This window comes from Scyliorhinus torazame, chromosome 9 (genome assembly GCF_047496885.1).
Source record: "Scyliorhinus torazame isolate Kashiwa2021f chromosome 9, sScyTor2.1, whole genome shotgun sequence".
In the NCBI taxonomy this organism is placed as follows: domain Eukaryota; kingdom Metazoa; phylum Chordata; class Chondrichthyes; order Carcharhiniformes; family Scyliorhinidae; genus Scyliorhinus; species Scyliorhinus torazame.
In genome coordinates this window covers 102,210,200-102,232,706 of record NC_092715.1, presented here as the reverse complement: position 1 = coordinate 102,232,706, position 22,507 = coordinate 102,210,200, and the positions used below count along the sequence as shown (strand labels likewise).

General features: G+C 45.0%; 1 protein-coding gene across 1 annotated transcript in view; it reads right to left on the bottom strand.

Annotated features, from left to right (window-relative positions):
• Positions 1–22,507, bottom strand: part of lnpep (leucyl/cystinyl aminopeptidase) — a 185,885-nt gene that overhangs the window by 60,679 nt on the left and 102,699 nt on the right. Inside the window, exons 7-8 of the mRNA XM_072516343.1 lie at positions 12,975–13,088; positions 11,278–11,415 (exon numbers count right to left, since the gene is read on the bottom strand). Of these exons, the coding sequence (XP_072372444.1) occupies positions 11,278–11,415; positions 12,975–13,088 (252 nt within the window). The remainder of the gene's footprint in view (positions 1–11,277; positions 11,416–12,974; positions 13,089–22,507) is intronic.

Genomic DNA, 22,507 nt, shown 5'->3' with positions numbered 1-22,507 from the left:
GTGTAGGGGTAAAGAGATTCAAGCAATGTTGACTGGTTTGAGACTCTCTGGATTGAAATGGAGGCAGTTTCTGGAACCAAGAGGACCACCCACAACCCCCCCGCCCCCCCTCGGGACTACTTGCAAGTCCCAAGGAACAAAATCTAACTATCAGCATCAAGTCTCAGCAGACTACCCAGCACTGCACCAATCAATAGTGGTTAAAACTCTGCAACAGCATACAATCTGCTGCTGTATTTAAGGTTGCTCGGGGGATGCATGAAGGAATAGAGAAAGTAACTGGCCCAGCAGTAAACATAGTAGCAGCACCCCCCCCCCCCACCGATAGCAGCAGCCTCACCCACGCCTTCCCCCACTGATAGCAGCACCCTCCCCCCACCGATAGTACCAGCCCCCCCACCGACCTTTAAGACAAAGGCAAGGAGCATCACTGGATCTAGCTAGGAGATGGAAAGGTGGGAGGAGCACTAACTCAGACTTCATACAACAGAGAAAAGGGTCACCGAAGAAGCTCTCAGCAGCATTCCAGACTTTGCTATTGAGGAGGAGCTGGACATATCACCACAGTACAGCTCAACAAGGCCACTGACCATCTCACCAGTGGGAAAACCCTCAGAAAGCATTGGCATTCCAACTTAAATCATCAAAAGTGGAAAATCAGCACTGCTACAGCAATTCCATGAACTTTTGTGCCTCTGCTGGAAATAAAGATGTGTTTCTCAAGACATAGGGGAGGCATGGTGGCAAGCACTACTGTCTCAGTGCAAGGGACCCAGATTCGATTCCAACCTCAGGTGACTTACTCTGGAGTTTGCACATTCTCCTCGTGTCTGCGTGGGTTTCCTCCGGGTTCTCCTGCTTCCTCCCACAATCCACAGGTGTAGTCTACGTGGATTGGCTATGTTGAATTGCCCCAGAGTGTCCAAAGGTTAGATGTGGTTACAAGGATAAAGTAGGGGATAGGGTGCTCTTTTGGAGTATCGGTGCAGACTTGATGGACCAAATGGCCTCCTTCTGCACTGTAGGAATTCTATATTCTATTCTATTCTTGTTCCATTCTATTTGCGATGCAAAATAGTCACCTTGTTCAAAAATAAAAAGGATCACAATGACTGCAAGAATTACCAAGGCATCTCTTTGCTAAGTATTGTGGTGAGAGGGCAGCATGGTGGCCCAGTGGGTTAGCCCTGCTGCCTCACAGCGCTGAGGTCTCAGGTTCGATCCCGGCTCTGGTTCACTGTCCGTGTGGAGTTTGCACATTCATAGAATTTACAGTGCAGAAGGAGGCCATTTGGCCCATCGAGTCTGCACCGGCTCCTGGAAAGAGCACCCCACCCAAGGTCAACACCTCCACCCTATCCCCATAACCCAGTAACCCCACCCAACACTAAGGGCAATTTTGGACACTAAGGGCAATTTATCATGGCCAATCCACCTAACCTGCACATCTTTGGACTGCGGGAGGAAACCGGAGCACCCAGAGGAAACCCACGCACGCACGGGGAGGATGTGCAGACTCCGCACAGACAGTGACCCAAGCCGGAATCGAACCTGGGACCCTGGAGCTCTGAAGCAATTGTGCTATCCACAATGCTACCATGCTGCCCGTGTCTGCGTGGGTTTCACCCCCACAACCCAAAGATGTGCAGGGTAGGTGGATTGGTCACGCTAAATTGCCCATTAATTGGTAAAAATGAATTGGGTACACTAATTTTTTTTTTTTAAAGTATTGTGCTGAGGTGTTTGGACATGTTGCTCTGACCAGATTGCAAAGCCTGGTGCCATGCATCTTCCCCAATTCTCACTGCGGCGTCAGAGCCGCAGATTGTCAGCTGAAAAGAGTTTCTTCTCCAGCAGTTGCAGGATTAGTGCCACAAACCATACAGAGCACTCTGCATTGTCTTCAGAGACCTCACCAAGGCCTGCAACCTCGTCAGCAGAGACAGACTCTTTAAACTGTTGTGGAAAATAGTCTGTCTGCCTGGACTCTTGCATCGCTGACTTTGTCTATATATGTGTTTGTGGAACCCACCTCTTCACTCACCTGATGAAGGAGCTGCGCTCCGAAAGCTAGTGATTCAAAACAAACCTGTTGGACTTTAACCTCGTGTTGTAAGACTTCTGACTGGACTCTTGGACATCATTTCTTCTTTCCACGAGCACATGCACAGCTTCAACAGTTACAATGGAGCATCATCAGGGATTTTCAAGATCAGAAGTAGGGCCATGCAGGACCGTGTCCTGCTGCCAACTCTTATTAGCATATTTTTCTTCATGCTGCTTTTGTATGGTTTTGACGACTCAGATGAAGGTGTCTACCATCTTCAACAGTATCATCACTTGTAGCAATGAGAATGCTGAGTGTGACACTGACTACTCTCTGATGCAAGGTCAGGCTTTAGCCAAGGAAGCCATATCACTCTAAGAAGAAAGATCATCCTAAGAACGACACTTGCCAGACCACTGACCCAGAAGGACACAGGAATTGATCAGGCACATTTGAATAACAATGCCTCAGGCCAGAGTACAATGTCAAAGTGGGACCATCGGTGCAGGATCATCCATAACTCTGTACTCACTGTGTAGGGGTAAAGAGATTCAAGCAATTTTGACTGATTTGAGACTCACTGGATTGAAATGGAGGCAGCTTCTGGAACCAAGAGGACAGTCTAGCTAGGAGATGGAAAGGTGGGTGGATGGCAAGCTGTTCAACTTGGCCAGAACATATGGCCACTGACCCACCCTGCAAACCTGGCGTTATCAGCTAAATTAAAAGTTATTTCCCAAGTTACACAGGCAATAAGAATGTCTGAAACATGGCCCCTGTAAAATATCATTCACCACACTTGAACTCAAACAAAGTTGTTTCAGAACTATGCTTTGCTTTCTGCCCTCCAACTATGCTAATATCCATGTGGAAAGATTCTTTTCAATTTCATGCTCCATTATCTTTGCTGTAATTCTGTTATGATCAAATGCTTTCTGAAAATCCACTGCAGTTTCTTAATCTTTTCACCCCATAATATAGATTTCAGTAGTTTACCAACATGAAAGTATTGCTAATTGACTTATAATTCCCGAACTTATCTATGTTTCCTTTTATGGAGTGGGGTGATCAAATTTACCTTTTTCTTTCCATGGTATGATCCTGGTCCCTGGCCATACGGCTGAAGGCTATTGTTAATGGGAAATTGGCAATCGAGATTAAGTGAGCACTTCACACATCCCAAGTGGATTCCCGTGGGTGGGCCAGGTAGCATGTGGGAGTAATTGCCTAACATCCCAATCACACTTGGATGCCTGGACACTGTGCCTGAACACTGCGGGAGGTAACACCACACATGCAGCAGCCAACATCCGAACACCTTGGGGACATGTCCATGGCCGGAGGGTGGGTGGGTGGCACGGGGAGGGGGAGATACCTGGAGACATGGGCCAGGGGATCGGAGGTCAACCTGCATTGCCAAAGAAAGTGACAGAGGCGACATAATGGTCGTGCACAAGTGTGTTTAATATGTTTTACAATTCCCCACTCTCCCAATTGTCCCCTCTCCCCCTCCCCCGTTGCCCTCAGTGATCCTCAACGTGCTTGGCCCTCCTAGCTCTACCACTACATCTAGATGTGTCCCCAGGATGCACATCTGAGGTGGAGGCAGCCAGCTGCTTACCATGTCCTCTGACCTTCGATGCACCTGGCAGTTGTCCTCTGGGGCTCTGGGGGCAGAGGGCCCAGGCTCACTTGTCAGCGGCACATGCACAGCTGTGCTACCGTGTCCCGTGCTGACTTCGAGACGTGGCCTCATCAGAGGGATGGAACTCAGGGGAGCTGGTGGCCACAGTTGCCACTCCATGGGACGGGATGGGGTTGCCACCCAGCGTCCCCTCCTTTTGCTTGGTGCCCACAGGACTCTGGTTCAAGTCCCGGCTGCCCCTGCATCATCTGGCTCTGCCAGCCCTGGTGGTTCCCCAGGGTCTGCATCATCGTGTCGACGTCCTCGGCGATGCTCCTCAGTGATTGGACCTTGCTCGGAAACGCCTTGGCAATGCCCAGCTGTGACTGGGACAAGCTCCACAGCACCTCGCAGAACATCATCAAGGCCAGCCTGGTACTGGGTGACATCGCCCAGTGAGTCGGACAGTCTGCCAAGAACCTCAGCCATGGCCATCACCGACTGCGCGACGCCTTGGACACCTTCGCTAATGGTGCCAATGTCACGCACCAGTCTTTCCACTGCAGTTGCAACCTCAGTGCCACGCATAGTCAGCGACATCTCCTGGACCCATAGCCTCTGGGACTCCTCCAAACGGCTATGGATCGGCTGAAGTGACGCTGACATCTCCCTCTGAATGTTCCGGCTGCTCCCCATCATTTCCATCAGCTCCAGTACCTCTATACCACAGGTTTAGCATCAGCCTAGGATCCAGCAGGCCTCCAACTGCTGTGTTGCTTGGGGGTTCCTGCCTCCAGTGTGGTGCTCACCAGATTGTGCCCCCGAAGCCTGACCACTAACATTTCCCATTGAGGTGATTGTATCTGTGCTGGTGGAGGGTGGGGATGGCAGCTGTGCCACGACTATAACTATTGCATCCTCGGAGCTCTCCTCCGAGGTGGTCCCTTGGGAGACAGGAGAGGGGGCCGTCCGGAATGGGCCGGCGCTGTCGGCTGGAGGATCTGCAGGAGAATGGATATGTGGTCAGTGGGAGGGATGGGTCAGTCAGTCAGGCAATAACAACTCACGTGTGACAGGTCCCCCGGTTAGAGCCTGGTGGTTTCTCACCTCTGCAAGCCTCCACCCGAGTGATTGCCCCGTCCTTGGCCACCCCAGTTACCTCCAGGGAACGATCCTCGAAGGAGGTGAGAATTCTTAAGTCCGACACCTCTCAACCAGTCTGGGCCCTCTCCTGACGATGATGGGAGAGCTTTTCCTGAGAGGAGACAGAGCGAGCATCGTTAGCTGTACACATGGTTCACAGTGGTGGGAAGGGTTGTGCGAAGGGAGGGTTAGGGGGTCATCTGGAGAGTTGGGGGATGGACGCTCCATTGGGGGGAGGAATGGGGTGGTATTGGTGTCTAGTCACTCATGCTGCCTGGTGTAGATCGTTAACCTTTTTCCGGCACTGGAGGCCAGTCCTCCGAGTTACACCCCCCGAGCTTACAGCTGCCGCCACCTCGCCCCAGGTTGCCCTATGGCTCACCCTTCAGGACCCTCGGGGAACAGGACATCCCTCCTGGCCTCCACTGTGTCTCGGAGTCTTCCCAGGTCAGTGTCCCTAAATCTTGGGGCTGGTCTCCTCAGCGACACTGTTGCGAGCTGGTTGGGGTTGGCTGTGCAAGTACAGCTTAAGTGTTGCTCGACCTTGTTAGTGGGGGTCTGGTGAGCGCGGTCCTGGTGAATCAGCTGGCGAGACTTCATTTGCAGCGAGAAGCCTGTTTGGCCTCGTTAAGGCCGAGTGCCGGGAAGTATGCGGCATTTCCCGCTCGCTACCACACTTAGAATTTTTTCCAGAGAATCGCGCCCGAAGGCATTTGCTGTTTCTTCTTCAACTGCTTTCTGGAGGCTCAAATATAGAGTTAGCCATTGTACTTTTTTCAACCATTTGTCTAAGGGCCTTTGTGATATGAATGCAGGACATGTTAAAAACAGTTATGATTTAAAATATCTCCTTTAATTTAAGATGAAGCAAAATGTTCTGAGTAAAGGGAATGATGGGCACACCAAACCACAGCTCACAGGTCCCATGTGATCTGGTTTTAATGGAAAGAAAGCCAGACCTATTGAAAATCAAGTGACAGTTTTCACACCTTGACAAAGAATGAGGGGCAGCTGCTTTTTTGGAGACCTGAAGAGAAAGCGAGGGAGAGAGACAAAGGAATTACTGCTGTGTGGAGAAGCTGCAGCTACTGCTGTGGAGAGCAAGGTGAACAGTTTTTATGATAACAACCAAGCAGAATGGTTGGAAACATTGTTTCCCATTCAACAGGAAAGCAATAGGGCTGATGGGACTTCACAGTATTTAAGGAACAAGGCGTCACTAGGTTCGGCCTTGCAAGTGGAAGTCAGTACTGGAATGTGAAGACTGACTGGAACTATTTTTGAAGGACACCAGATGATTTGACCTGGCAAGGCAGGAAGAAGGGAACATGTTGGAAAGCAGAGATTAACTTATAACTTAAAATCTTGTATTGGTACATATCTGCCGAAACCATGGTAAAATTGGGCATATTTCATGTGCATTACGTGTGAAAGTACCTTTTGGTGTGTTAGTTGAATGTTGAGTGATGTTTAGTCTATGTTGATTTTAGTTTGTCACAACAGAAGTCTTAAAATGTGAAATCTTGTCCTGTGATCTTTCTTCCATTGGTCATTCGTAAATTAATATCTTGTTAAAAAGTCATTGGTCGCTATGGGGTTTGTATCATTAGTCAGAAGCTACAGCTCATAAACTTGACCACATGATTTATGCTGGCAGTTTGGTACAGTATTGAAGGTTAAGATGTTCTGGCAGAGGTTCTGTCTGCCTTCATATCACACACTGTCCAAAGAACTGTTAATATAAGTGGGTGGAACCATGCTGCCACAGTTAAGATTTACTATATTGAAAAAGCTGCTGTGATAGGACAACATGCACTCCAGTCTTTGAAACTTGTTAAAATATCCATCTAGTATATTACTAACGGTAGAATTCCATGCTGCAGGAATTCTACTTTGTGTCAAAGTTGCTCAAAATTACAACCACTTTATAAATTTATAGGGAGAAAAGACTCAAACATGTTCAAATCCAATAAGCAACTAAAGAAAGATTTTATGATTATGTTCCGACAGTCCCATATTAAATATAGGCCAAGGACAGGGATTTACATGGAAAAACACAGTTGGAAGGTACCATTCAATGACACTTTCTGGAAGGTGAATGGGTGAAGGCACGGCGATGTCCTCCAGAATTAATATTTGGGAAAGACATTGGAGGGTTACTGCATCCAGAAAATCACCAGTTAGCAAGAGTTAGCATCTCTGGGAAAAGGAGTGAGGAAAGGAACGGTGGCACAGTGGTTAGCACTGTTGCTTCACAGCGCCAGGAACCCAGATTCCTGGCTTGGGTCACTGTCTGTGTGGATTCTGCCCGCTCTCCCAGTGTCTGCGTGGGCTTCCTCTGGATACTCTGGTTTCCTCCCACAAGTCCTGAAAGACATGTTTGTTAGGTGAATTGGACATTCGGAATTCTCCCTCATTGTATCCGAACAGGCACCCGAGTATGGCGACTCAGGATTTTCACAGTAACTTCATTGCACTCTTGATGTAAGCCTACTTGTGACATGACTAAAGATTCTCATTATTAAATAGGGTGGGGAGGAGAAGAAAGAAGTAAAACAAATGACATTAATTCTGAAGATCAAGTTGAAATTCAACCAAAGTTGGTTTGAAGACAAGAGTTTTATCTTTGCACCTCCCCTATTGTTGGTATTTACTGAAAAATAGATGTAAGAATTACTTCAGGGGAGGAGGAGAGGAGAGAAACAAGAGATCACATCTAGCTACAGTCGGCTTACTGTTGACCTTTCAATTCCACCCACGGTGAGAATTCACCTTTCTTCACTTACAAAGACTGCAACCGGCCCTGGGAATTGAAAGGCCAAACATTATATAAGAATGAAGTGTTTGTAGTCATTAATGGTGAAATGCAAAGCAAACTCTTCAAAGTGTTATATACATCAAGCAGGGAAGCTCTTTAAATCTGTGCCCTCTGTTTCCAGCAGGTGGCAGTTGTTTCTAGTTGTGGAGCCTACAGTTGTAAGTTGTAATTTGAGCTCAAAACCATTCAAATGATTTGCAAATGATTTCTCAAATGGGCAAACCTTGCAGCCGATTGGCTGGGAGTGATGTAATAATTACAAATACATCAAATTACATTTTAACGAATGATATTTCCACCGACTATTCCGACATATGAAGAATCAGCACTCGACAATAAATATCTTCCATTTCAATATGTTCCAGTTAAAATTAATTTAGGTTTTTAGCTAGTTATTCCAATCAGTCAGAGAGGCATTTGGGCAACATTTGATTTTAAACAAACTCACAGCTGATGCTAGATCTAAGCACAAATCGGAGAGGTGGTCAGGTGTCAAAAATACATTTCAAGTAGCGAGTTTTGGATTGGATTGGATTTGTTTATTGTCAGGTGCACTGAGGTACAGTGAAAAGTATTTTTCTGCGAGCAGCTCAACAGATCATTAAGTACATGAGAAGAAAAGGGAATAAAAGAAAATACATAATAGGGCAACACAACATATACAATGTAACTACAAAAGCACTGGCATCGGATGAAGCATACAGGGTGTAGTGTTAATGAGGTCAGTCCATAAGAGGGTCATTTAGGAGTCTGGTGACAGTGGGGAAGAAGCTGTTTTTGAGTCTGTTCGTGCGTGTTCTCAGACTTCTGTATCTCCTGCCCAATGGAAAAAGTTGGAAGAGTGAGTAAGCCGGGTGGGAGGGATCTTTGATTATACTGCCCACTTTCCCCAGGCAGCGGGAGGTGTAGATGGAGTCAATGGATGGGAGGCAGGTTTGTGTGATGGACTGGGCGGTGTTCACGACTCTCTGAAGTTTCTTGCGGTCCTGGGCCGAGCAGTTGCCATACCAGGCTGTGATGCAGCCTGATAGGATGCTTTCTATGGTGCATCTGTAAAAGTTGGTAAGAGTCAATGTGGACATGCCGAATTTCCTTAATTTCCTGAGGAAGTATAGGCGCTGTTGTGCTTTCTTGGTGGTAGCGCTTTAGTGACGATTTTAACATTGGAGACAGATTTGGCTATAAGTGACAAATGTGATATAAAATAGTTACTTTAGAGATATTAGTTAATGTAATGTAGAGGTAGGCCAGTCTATTTCTGGTGAGTGAACAGACAAAGGATTTCAGACCGCATGGCAAAGCAAAGGAAGAGGTGTGTCCAGCTATGGAGGGGAAAAGGATGCTGGGTAATAGGGGCCAGAGGAAGGGATTGGAAGTGAGCCAATCAGAATATATCAACAGGTCAGGAGGGATATAGGATGACCTATGGGAATCGTGTATGTGAAACTTGATGCCATTTGAATGTATCAGTACAGACTCCTTTGTTCTACAGCCTCACTTGATTCCAGAAGTCTACGAAGCAGGATGTGCTTCGTGCTCCTGAGAATTGAGGAAAGCTTGCAAGCTAAATAAAATAACTAATGCTGTACCTGCAAATCCATCTCGACTTTTATTGAGGCCAGACTGACGGGTAAAGAAACTTGGGATTTCACAAAAGGAACTTAAACCGAGAAGGTTTAAGTGTAGGAAGTTGCACTAATTTGCAATGAATGACTTTTTGTTTGAATGGTCAAGAGAAAACATTGGTCAGGACATAAGAAGAAATCCTCAGTTGTTCCCAAATATCACTGGATCTTCTCCATCCTGAGTGGGAAAACAAGCCTTCAGTTTAAGGTCTCATCCATCAGACAATGCAGCACTCCCTTAGTACTACACAACCTAGGTAATGTGCTCTGGAAGTAGCAGTGTTGGAATTAGGCTTAAACTCCCTACTCTCAGACAGAAAGGCTAAAGTACTACAGGCAGGGTTTGAAATTCTCACCCACGCGACACTGCAAACGCGAACCACAATCAGGCGGAGAATCAGGCATCAAATTGACGTCCTTATCTGCGCCGATTCAAGCGCCATCCTTCACTGGTGGCGAGAACAAAGTTTGCGCACCCTCTTGGCAACGGCATGTAAAGCCAACATTTGCACTCATTTAAACCTAATTAGCAGGTCGGACACATAATCCTCCGTCCTTCCGCCGCATCGCAGAAGTCTCGTGGGTGAATTACTACAAGTATTCACAAACAGGGATTGGGCACGATGGCGGAGGAGGGGAAGGGGGAGGCTAAAGAAACATTGAAAAACGTTGCAAACTGTCGGGCTTGCTGGGGTGGCTGCCTGGGTTAGTGACAGTAGCGGGTAATGATCTGGTGCCAAGTCTGTGGACTTGGGGTATCCCCCTCGGAATCGGTATACCTGGTTCAGACCACCATTGCTGCAGTCTGTCTTTTAAATGAATCTCTTTGGTGCTACTTACAGGCTACTGGCTGCTCACATTGCTGAGTGCTGCTTGTGTCGTTTAAATGCTCAGAAGGCCTCTAGTCATTTGGGTGCTTACCCAGGCCACCCCTCTGAACACCCTCATACCCCAGCTGTATCATCAAGGGTTGGGCTTGGCCAAGCTCAATCACGAGCCCACCAGGTGTTGGCATTCTTCAGAAGCGCTGCTCCATTGCAGAAGAAGCACGGGACCTGCAGAGCTCACCCCCACCACAGCCTTTGGAATCCTCTGCCCTGGTTCTCTGTCCCTCTCAGGGCAAAGGATTCACCAATGACCCCTAGCCTTCTGGATCACAAGCTGTCTCCTCCTGGTGAGACTAGCAGTGCTGACTGCCTCTGCCACCACTTCCCAGGCAGTGTTCAGGAGGGCAGATTCGAGTCTGCAGCCCACGCTGGGGAAGAGGGTCTCCCTCCTCTCCTCACTGGCATGGAGCTGTGGGTCCACCTCGGACTCCTGACCTTGGGGAAAGGTCTTCACTGAGTCATCTCCGTGGCTGCAGTGAGTGTGTGGTAAGTGGAGCCCTTAAAAACAGCTCCAGCTGCCAGGCTCTTTGGTGCTAACTCCCGCCCCAGCAGTTAGAATGCCTGCTGTGCTGGGAATTGCTCGGAATTCACGCCAGCAAAGTGCTGGCATTTTAGCATGTCCTGAATTGCTCCACAAATAGCACCTCCAACAGGAACGTGAACTGCCACAATTAAGTCCTGGCATCAACACTTAAGACTTCCAAAAGGAGAATTTCACCCAGGGTGCAAGACTGGATTGTGGGGTGGACAAAGCTTTTAGAATTTTGTTTGGACACACACAGAAACCCAATATATTTCAAGATTCTCCAAATCAAGCTACTTAGATAACTATACCAAAATGCCCCCCCACCCCCCAATAACAGCGGCAAGAAGTGTAGCTCATCTCAGAATCAAAAATGAGTGAGTCACTTCAAATGATCTGCACATACAGTCAACTGGAGGTAGATTAGAGTATTATGAATTAACTTAAAATGTCTCTTCCCCCCCTTTGAAGGAATACCTTTGCTGCCAATCTCAATGAATATCCAGCCACAGTAGGATCCAGTTACCGGATTTGAATAACTACTTGCAAGAAAACCTACATTGAACTACAATTTCATTATTATATTAAAACATGGTCCTTCCTCAAGTACCTTTTCATATGATATTGAATCAAACATTTCCTCAATTTGCTCAGCAGTTTTAACTGAAGTGGATGTGGATAGAGCATGGGATGAATTCAGTGAATCCTTTTCCATTGCCTGAAAGCGAGTTTTCAAAAATTGGTCAGCCTGTAAATAAATCACAGAAATAAAAATAAATCTATTGCCTTATTCTGTGTGCAATGATTGCTAGGACCATATTGACTAGTCCACCTGAAAATCAGACTACATAAGATGTTGTTGAAATACACTTTATTTACACAATGTCTTTAACATAACGGAATGTCCCAATTATAAAACAAAGTTTGACTCCGACCCACATAAGAAGATATTAGGTCGGATAACCTAAAGCTTGGTCACAGAGGCAGGTTTCAAGAAGTGCCTTCAAAGCAGAAAGTGAGGTGGAGAGGCATAAACAGGGCAGTGAGCTTGGGGCCTACGTAACTGAAGGCATGACCACCAATGATGGAGCAACTAAATCTTGGATGCACAGAACACTAGAATTAGTGGAGTGCAGCTATCTTGGTGGGCTGTGTCGCTAAAAATCCTGCAGAGAAAAAGGGGAGAGATGCAATGGAGGGATTTGACAACAAGAATTCTTAAATCAAGCCGTTGCTTGACGGAGAGCCAATTTAGGTCATCGATCACAGGCGTGATAGGGGAACCGAAATTGATGTGAGTCAAGACACAAACAGCAGAGTTTTGGATGATGTATATCTGATCTATCTTCCTAATCTAATTGCTTACCAAAGCCAATGTAATTTGTACATTTACACCAACTGAGAAATCATTGTATATTATGTTTTCTTTGTACATTTCTCCATAGGATATTCAAACCATGATTTAATGTTTTTAACTACTGACTTAGGGAATCCTCCCTAAACACCTCCTGTGGGAGAAAAATTGAGCTAACTTTATCATTAATTCTAAGATCTTGATTCACACACAGTATTTGTCAAATGTTTTTACATTGCAAAAAATAAATTGAACATGGTGAGTATTCAAGCGTTCCCAAAGTGAAAGTACTGCTGCACTCTTCCTTCCTTCCCTCTGCTGAAGAACATAGTTAAACAATCTTGATCAACTACTTTCCAGTTGGCAGCTCCATGAAGGGCAGTGCTGTTGAGGTTGCCAATGGCACCACTGGACAGGGTGGCAGAGTTCCTTCAGAACATACCTCTGAAGACATGTGCAAGAGCATATTGTTGGAGTTATGGAAGATTTCTAGGTTAGGTGTCTGGCTTGCAGCAGGCTCACAGGTGGGTGCACAGAACATCGTAAGCTGGTAGGTCAGCTACTAAAGCAGAATGCAGTGACGGTGAATTTTGTCAACATGGCTGCTACCAAGGATTAGCAATCACCTCTCCTTCTCACAAACAATCATTTGTAAGTAGAACTGGCCTCAGTGGCACACTGATATAAGCAGAGTTGTACAGACTGCCTGCTTCCCAATCAGATGGGTTCGATTCCAAGAGTTCAGACACATTAACATATTTAAGAGTATTTACTTAATTTTTGGCTTGTAGAAGGAAAACAAATATCGAGATGTGAAAATATGTATTTTACCTTTGTTCCTTAATGAACTGTTGTTATGTGCAAGAATTGAAAGAGTCTTAAAACAACCCCTTTCCCCTTTCATGACAAAACACCCCTTACAAGATGGAGAACTAAAGAATTATTTCACTTACCACCTGGAGTTCGGGGAATACTTTTTCCAGTGAAAAAAATTCCATAAAAGTGGCAAATCCTTCATTTAACCAAAGGTCATTCCACCATTCCATAGTCACCAGGTTACCAAACCACTGAGAAGAATAAAACACATGCAGGAAATGTAGCTTTGTATTTAATCTGTCAAAAATCTACAATAAAACAAAGTATGAACTGTTCATTAAATTGCAAAGTATGAACTGTTCATTAAATTGCAAAGTATGAACTGATCATTAAATTGGTTAAGCACCTGATTCTGACAAATTCCCTAGATATTTTGAAAATGATCATTCTAGTCCCTGCCCTTTATTTGTAAGCTTATCCATTAAACTATAAGAGTAAGATCACAACTTGTTGGTATTGAGGAATGTGAATTCAAGTCACTTGAAGCGGGCTGGGGAATCTCACAGCACACTTCAAATTGCTACAAGGGTCTCTTTCATCCCGGAATCCATTAGCTAACATCACCAGAGATGTTGAACAGTTCATCATCTTGTCACAGATGGTTAACAAATACATGAGTATACCAGTGTATACTCATGCGTTGGTGCGATTACCAAACCTATTTACGAGCCACTGCATGAGGTGGTGTCAACAACAATACCTTGTTGTCTCCTATAGTCAGAATAGATGGAAGATGTAAAGGAAAATGTGGTGCGGAGGAGATGAATTCTAACAAAGGAGTGACACACGCACACAGCTTTTGGCCTGAAGCTGTACGGTAAAAATGCAGGAGATCAGATTTTACAAATTGAAGTTGCATTAGTATTTACAATATTTATATTTAATAGAATGTTTTTTTCCCTTAAAGACTGAACCTTGATTCATTTCACATGCACTTTACACTTTAAAAAGGAAATGTTCAAAACACTGATAACTTCCTCTGATCTCTGGTTTCCACCGCTTAAATGTCAGTGGTTAAAAACAGCTTTTAATGTAAATGTTTCCCACTTACTGAGCATGGCAGCAACTGCTGTGGCGAGATCAAAAGACATTCAACAGCTAGTTAGCTATGTTACAGCATTGTTTGAAATTATGATAAAAGGTATGCCCTCTACCTCCACTCCAACCCACCCTAGGTATTGTTATCCATAAAGCAAAGTAAACCATTGTCAGCATACATTATATTCAATAAAAAGCTGTTCCGTATTGGCACATTAGAATCTTGTTATGTATTCACACTGACAACAGGGCAAACATTCAAGATATTTCACCCTCCATTTGTTCTTCCTCTCAATTTATAGCTTTGACCAATTTGTTCTGCAGCTATTTTTTGTTCTGATGGTCTTCTGGCCTCACATAAAGGGCCATCACTTTTAGAGAAGCCTTTTGAACTTGAGTGAATTTTCCCCTGTCTCAACAATTATCACAAAAACATTATCTGGTCAGCATCATGTTACTGCTTTTTGGGAGCATGCTGTGTGCAAATTGTCAGCTGTGGTTTCTACATTACACCAGATTATACTTCACATTAATGTAAAGATGTCCAGTGGTTGTGAAAAACATTGTATAAATGAAGGTCCTTTAGCAATAACAAGTGGCACCTGCTGCTGCCAGGGAAGTGATAATTAACTCTTACTTAAACAAAGTACCTAGCTAAAATGTTAAATGACCCAGTTCTCCATGTTAAAAAGGCATTATAACAAGGCACAAACAAGAACATAAAACATTAATGAGAGTAGCACTGCAAAACTTAAAAAATAAAAGTAACAAAAGAAGTTGGTAGCTCACAGGCACTGCTGTGGAGAGTTTTCCCCCTGATTCTCATTGACTCCAATTTTTCTAGGGCTTCTTGATACCATACTCAGTCAAATGCTGCCTTGATGTCAACGGCAGTCACTCTATCACCTCATCTCTGGAGTTTAGCTCATTTTTCCACGTTTGGGCAGGTCAGGAGCTAGTGGTCCTGGCAGAAGCCAAGCTGAGTGCCAGTGAGCAGGTAACCACTGAGAAAGTGCTGCTTGATCGCACTGTCAACGACCCCTACCATTACTATGCTGATGATTGAGAGTAGACCGACGGGACACTAATTGGCCACGTTGTATTTGTCCTGCTGGATAAGACATACCTGGCAACCCACCAAGGCTCATTGGACAGTACCTTCCAAATCCATGACCACTACCATCTAGAAGGAAAAACACTATCACCTGGAAGATTCCCTCCAAGCCACTCACCATCCCAACTGGAAATATATCGCTGTTGCGAGGCTAAAATCCTGGAACTCCCTAACAGCACTGTAGATCTCTGTGCTGATCTACACCACATGGATTTCAGCAGGTTCAAGAAGGCAGCTCACCATGTTCTCAAGGGCAATTATGGATTGCCAATAAATGCTGGCTAGGTCTACAAAGCCCAAATCCAATGAATGAAAAATTGAGTTTTTAAAAATCCACATACAAGGTAGATACCAGTGCTGCAGCTATACTGAAGCAGCTTGGCTAAGGGCACAGCTAGCTCTGGAGCACAAGTATTCAGTACTGTTGCCGGAATAATGTCAGACATAGAATTAACATGCAAAAGGAGGCCATTCAGCCCATCGAGTCTGCACCGGCCCTTGGAAAGAGCACCCCATTTATGCCCACACATCTGCCCCATACCTGTAACCCAGCAACACCATCCAACCCCTTTGGGCACTAAGGGCAATTTATCATGGCCAATCCACCTAACTTACATGTCTTTGACTGTGGGAGGAAACCGGAGCACCCGGAGGAAACCCACGCAGACACGGGGAGAACGTGAACAAACAGTACCCAAGCCGGGAATCAAACCTGGGACCCGGGAGCTGTGAAACAACAGTGCTACCCACTGGACTACCGTGCCGCCCAAAGCTTTTGCAGTATGCAATGCCTTCAGTCATTTCTTGATATCTTATGAAGCAAATAACATTGGCTGAAGACTGGGAGCTTAGGAGGCGGCGGCGATGGATCATTCACTTGGCACTTCTGAGTTAAGATGTTTGCAAATGCTTCAGCCTTTACACCGATGTGCTGGGCACTCCCATTACTGAGGATGGAATACTTGTGGAGCCTTCTCCTCCAATTAGTTGTTTAATTGTCCATCACCATTCATGACTGGATGAGGCAGGACTACAGAGCTCAGATCTGATTCGCTGTTTGTGGAATTGCTTAGCTCTATCGATTGCTTGCTGTTTGGTATGCAAGCTGTCCTGTGCTGTAGCTTCACCAAGTTGACACCTCATTTTTAGGTATGCCTAGTGTTGCTCCTGGCATGCCCTCCTGCATTGTTCATTGGACCAGGGCTGATCGTCTGACTTGGTGGTAATGGTGGAGTGGGGAATATGCCGGGCCATGAGGTTGCAGATTGTGCTTGAATATGATTCTGCTGCAGTTGATGACTCTCAGCAGCTCATGTGTGCCAGTTTTGGGTTGCTGGATCTGGTCGGAATCTACTATCACAATTAGTATGGAGGTAGTGCCACACAACATGATGGAGGGTATCTTCAATGTGAAGGTGGGACTTTGTTTTGGTCCCCTTATTTAAGGAAAGATATGTCATTGGAGGCAGTATGGAGGAGGCTACTAGGATGGTCCCGGGTGTGGAGGGAATGCCATATGAGGAAAGATTAAAGATTGGATCTGTACTCCTTGGAGTCCAAAAGAATAAGAGGTAAATGTTAGGGGGTTGTTTCCACTTATGAGAGAATGTAAGCCCAGAGGGCGTAATCACAGAATAAGAGGGTGCTTATTTAAGAAGCTTTAAGGAAGAATTTCTTCTCTCAAAGAGTGGTGAACCATTGGAATTCTTTACTACAGGAAGCGGTGGAGGCCAAGTCCTTGAACATTTTCACCGCTGAGATCGATAGTTTTTAAATAGTTGGGGAATTATGGGATAGTGAGATAAGGCAGGAAAGTGAACATAGTGAGTATTAGATTAACCATGATCTTATTAAATAGGATCGAAGGGCTGAATGACCTACTCTTGTTCCTACTTCTTACCATTTTATGCGTGGTGGTCACATCTACCAATACGCTCATGGGCAGATGTATCTGCGACTGATGGACTGGGGAGGTCAAGGACGTTTTTTCCTCATTGGCTCCCTTGCCACAGCCAGAGACCCCGTCTACCAGTCAGAACATAGGAAACAGGAACAGTGGTGGACCACACAGCCCATCGAGCACACTCTGCAATTCAATAGGATCTTGCCTGATCTTGGACTTCAAATCCATTTTCCTGCCTGCACCACATGTCCCTCGTTCCCTGAAACACCAAAAATCTGCCTATTCCAGCCTTAAATGTATTCAACAATGCAGCATCCATAACCCTCTGGGGAGAAAATGCCAAAGATTCCCAACCCATGAGTGAAGTAATTTCTCTTCATCACAGTCCTAAATGATTTTCCCCTTGTCCTGAGACTGTGCCACCATATTTTAGATTCCCCAACCATTGGAAACAATTTCTCAGCTTCCACCCAATCAAGCTCATTTAGAATTTTATTGATTTCAACAAGATCGCCTTTTATTCTTCTAAACTCCAGAGAATACAAATGCAATTTACTCAGTCTCTCATCATAATCCCTCCATCCCAGGTACCAATCTAGTGAACCTTCGCTGTGCTGCCGCCAAGTGTCATTTCTCAAATGTGGAAATAAAAATTGCCCACAGTATTTCAGATGCGGTCTTACCAAAACTCTGTACAACTGGAGCAAGATTTCTTTATTCTTGCACTTCAATCCCTTTGTAATAATGGCCATCATGCCGTTCGCTTTCCTAATTGCTCGCTGCACCCACACGCTAACTTTCTTCCCTTGTGCAAGCACCCCTAAATTTCTTCGATCAATACTACAAGTTTCTCAACTTTAAAAAAAAATCTGCTTTTTTATTCACTTTTTTAAAATAAATTTAAAGTACCCAATAAATTTTTTTTCCCCAATTAGGGGCAATTTAGCATTGCCAATCCATCTACCCTGCACATCTTTGGGTTCTGGGGGTGTCACCCATGCAGACATGGGGAGAATGTGCAAAATTCACATGGACAGTGACCCGGGGCCGGGATCGAACCCGGGTCCTCAGCGTCGTGAGGCAGCAGTACTAACCACTGTGCCGCCCTGATGCTTTTTATTCTTATGATCAAAGTGAATTTCTTCATTCTTCCCCATATCATCAATTTGGTTGCCCACTCATCTAACCTGTCTATATCTCTCTGCAGTCTTACTATGTCATCCCTGTAGCGTACCTTGCATCTAGCTTGGTATTATTTTTTTCCAATCAAGGAGAAATTAGCATACATCTTTGGGTTGTGGGGGCGAAACCCACACAAACACGGGGAGAATATGCAAACTCCACATGGACAGTGACCCAGAGCCAGGATCGAACCTGGGACCTCCGTGCTGTGAGGCAACAGGGCTAACCCTCTGCGCCACCATGCTGCCCTCTACCTTAGTATTATAGGCAAACTTAAATACTCTATGCCTCTTCACCTATGTCATTACTACAGATTGTAAATAGTTGATGCCCAAACTCTTGATTTTTACGGCACTCCACTATTCACTGCCTATCAACTTGAAAAAGCCCTGTTTTTTGCTATCCAATAACCAATCCCTTAGTTACCCTCAACTACATGAGTCTCACCTTGCCTATTAAACTTTTGTGTGGTACCTTATTGAAAGCCTTTCGGAAATCCAGTTCCCCGCTATCTACCTTTTTAAAATGTATTGACGGGATGTGGGCGTCGCTAGTTAGGCCAGCATTTATTGCCATCTCTATCTTCAGAAGGTGGTAGTGAGTTGCCTTCTTGAACCGCTGCAATCCTTGAGTTGTAGGTGCACCTACAATGCTGTTAGGGAAGGAGTTCCAGAATGTTGCCCCAGTGACAGTGAAGGAACGGCGACATATTTTCAAGTCAGAGTGGTGAGTGACTTGGAGAGGAACCTCCATGTGGTGGGGTTCCCAGATATCTGCTGCTCTTGTTCTTCTAGATGGTAGTGGTTGTGGGTTTGGAAGATGATGTCTAAGGAACCTTGCTGAGTTACTGCAGTGTCTCTTGTAGATGGTACACAAGGCTGCCACTGTTCGCCGGTGGTGGAGGGTTTGAATGTATGTGGAAGGGGGAGCAATCAAGTGGGTTGCTTGTCATCGATGGTGTTGAGCTTCTTGAGTGTTGTTGGAGCTGCACTTATCCAGGCAAGCGGAGAGCATTCCTTACACTCCTGACTTGTGCCTTTTGGACAGCTTTGTGGGGGTCAGAAGGTGAGTTACTCGCCGTAGGATTCCTCGCCTTTGACCTGCCCTGGGAGTCACAGTTTTAATATGGTTAGTCTAGTTCAGTTTCTGATCAATGGTAACCTCCAGGATGTGGATTGTGGGGATTCAGCGAATATAATGCCATTGAATGTCAAGGGCGATGGTTAGATCCTTTCTTGTAGGAGATGATCATTGCCTGGCACTTGTGTGGCACAAATGTAACTTGCCACTTGTCAGCACAAGTCTAGGTATTGTCCTGGACTTGCTGCATTTGGACAAGGATGCTTCATTATCTGAGGAGTCGTGAATGGTGCTGAACAACAATCATCCGCAAATATCCCCATTTCTGGCCTTATGATGGAAGGAAAGTCATTGATGAAGCAGCTGAAGATGGTTGGGCCTAGGACACTATCCTGAGGAACTCCTGCAGTGATGTCCTAGAACTGAGATGATTGACCACCAACCACCACAATAATCTTCCTTCATGCTAGGTATAACTCCACGGAGCAGAGAGTCCCCCCCCCCCCCCCGCCCCTTAACGCAAACTTAAATGTGGGGAGGCAGTGGCGCAGTGGTATTGTGACTGGACTAGTAGACCAGAGACTCCGTTTCCAATCCCGCCACTGCAAATGGTGAAATTTTAATTCAATAAAAATCTGGAACTAAAAGTTTAATGATGGCCATGAAACCATTGTTGATTGTCCTAAAAGCCCATCTGGTTCACTAATGTCCTTTCGGGAAGGAAATCCGTTGTTCTTACCTGGCCTGGTCTACATGTGACCACAGCAAAGTGGTTGACTTTTAACTGCCCCCTCAAGGGCAATTAGGGATGGGCAATAAATGCTGGCACAGCCTGCGACACCCACGTCCCATGAATGAGTAAAAAAAAACATGACAGTTAGCGAAACACGGATGCCGACAAAACTAAAGCAGAAGTAGAAGGTCAGCTGAACACAAGTGTTACTCAACATACCAAAAAAAAATACAAATGCTTATGTCAATCTACATTATTTTCACAGCTTTATTCTTACAAAGGCCAAACTCCTAAATGTCTGGATTAGATTACAGTAGGTTGGTGGATGACTTCAAATAAATCTTGCAGTTTCCAGATAGCCACACACTGAACATCAACAGGAAATAAGAAAGCTTGTAATCTACCAGACAATGAGGCCGCCTGGCAGGTTAGGAAGCGAGTTGTTTACATCAAAACCTAATTAATGTCACAAAGCACAGTCATTTCATTTTTAAACCGTGATTCAATTTTCCAATAACTATTCTATCTAATGAAACAGACAGTATTTTGTTAAAGATAAATATTCCTGTGGTGTATTACAGCATGAGACTGAAAATTTAAAGCAACATAGCACTCAAACTGAAGTCAAATGTTTAGTAATATTTGCCAAGACTCAGATCTACCTGTGCAATAAATAATGCTCCAGAAACAAGCTTGAGTAGACAAAATAAGAGCAAATATCCAACAGCAAGAGAGAATTATTGCAAGATACTAAGAACATATTATTACGGTGCCCGATCAATCCCAAAAGCCAAAGTCTGAATGAAATTGTTGAATTTTAAGAACATAAGAACTAGGAGCAGGAGTAGGCCACCTGGCCCCTCAAGCCTGCTCCGCCATTCAATTAGATCTTGGCTGATCTTTTTGTGGATTCAGCTCCACTTACCCGCCTGTTCACCGTAACCTTTTATTCTTTTATTGTTCAAAAAATATTTCTATCTTTGCGTTAAAAACATTTAACGAGGTAGCCTCTACTGCTTTACTGGGCAGGGAATTCCACAGATTCACGACTCTTTGGGTGAAGAAGTTCCTCCTGAACGTAGTCCTAAACCTGCTCCCCTTATTTTGAGGCTATGCCCCCGAGTTCTAGTTTCACCCGCCAGTGGAACCAACCTCCCTGCTTCTATCCTATCTATTCCCTTCATGATTTTATATGTTTCTGGAAGATCCCCCCCTCATTCTTCTAAATTCCAATGAGTATAGTTCCAGTCTACTTAGTCTCTCCTCATAAACTAATCCTCTCAACTCCAGAATCAACCTAGTGAATCTCCTCTGCACTCCGTCCAGTACCAGTAGATCCTTTCTCAAGTAAGGAGACCAAAACAATACACAGTACTCTATACACAGTACTCCAGGTATGGCCTCACCAGCACCCTATACAGCTGCAACATAACGTCCCTGCTTTTAAATTCCATCCCTCTAGCAATGAAGAACAAAATTCCATTTGCCTTCTTAATTACTTGCTGCACCTGCAAACCAACTTTTTGTGATTCATGCACAAGGACACCCAGGTCCCTCTGTCCAGTAGCATGCTGCAATTTTTTACCATTTAAAAAAATAGTCCATTTTGCTATTATTCCTACCACAATGGGTGACCTCACATTTATCAACATTGAACGCCATCTGCCAGACCCTTGTCCACTCACTTAAACTATCTCTATCCCTCTGCAGACTTTCAGTGTCCTCTGCACACTTGGCTCTACGACTCATCTTAGTGTCTTCTGCGAACTTTGACACAAATTACACTTGGTTCCCAACTCCAGATCATCTATGTAAATTGTAAACAATTGCGGACCCACCACTTGCCCCCGAGGCACACCACTAGCCACTGAGCGGCAACCAGAAAAACACCCATTTATCCCCACTCTCAGTTAACCAATCCTCTCTCCATGCTAATACATTAGCCATAACGCTTTATCTTATGCAGCAGCCTTTTGTGCGGTTCCTTGTCGAATGCCTTCTGTAAATTCAGATACACCACATCCACCAGTTTCCCGTTGTCCACCGCGCTCATAATGTCCTCAAAGAATTTTACTAAATTAGTCAAGCATGCTGCGCCTGCCCAATGGGACAATTTCTATCCAGATGTCTCACTATTTCTTCCTTAATGATAGATTCAAGCATTTTCCCCACTACAGAAGTTAAGCTAATAATAATAACAACCGGCCTATAGTTAGCCACCTTTTGTCTACTTTTTAAAAAAAACAGGGGCGCCACATTTGCTGTTTTCCAAACTGCCAGAACCTCCCCAGTAAGACTGCCGTTATACTGTTTTCTTTTGTTAATTTTATGTAGTGAACCACACGTTGAAATCCCTCATGCTCTCGCTTTTTTGCAATTTATTTAAGCTCTACAACCCCTCACTCACAAACAATTATTTGCTCCTCTGACTCTGGACTTTTGTGCATTAATCTCGTCCCCCCTTCCTGCCCCAAAAGAGGGGTCCATGTTTTCAGCTGGCAAGGCCCCGCACTAAATTCCCTGCAAAACTTCTATTGGCTCTCCATCTCCCTATGGTCCT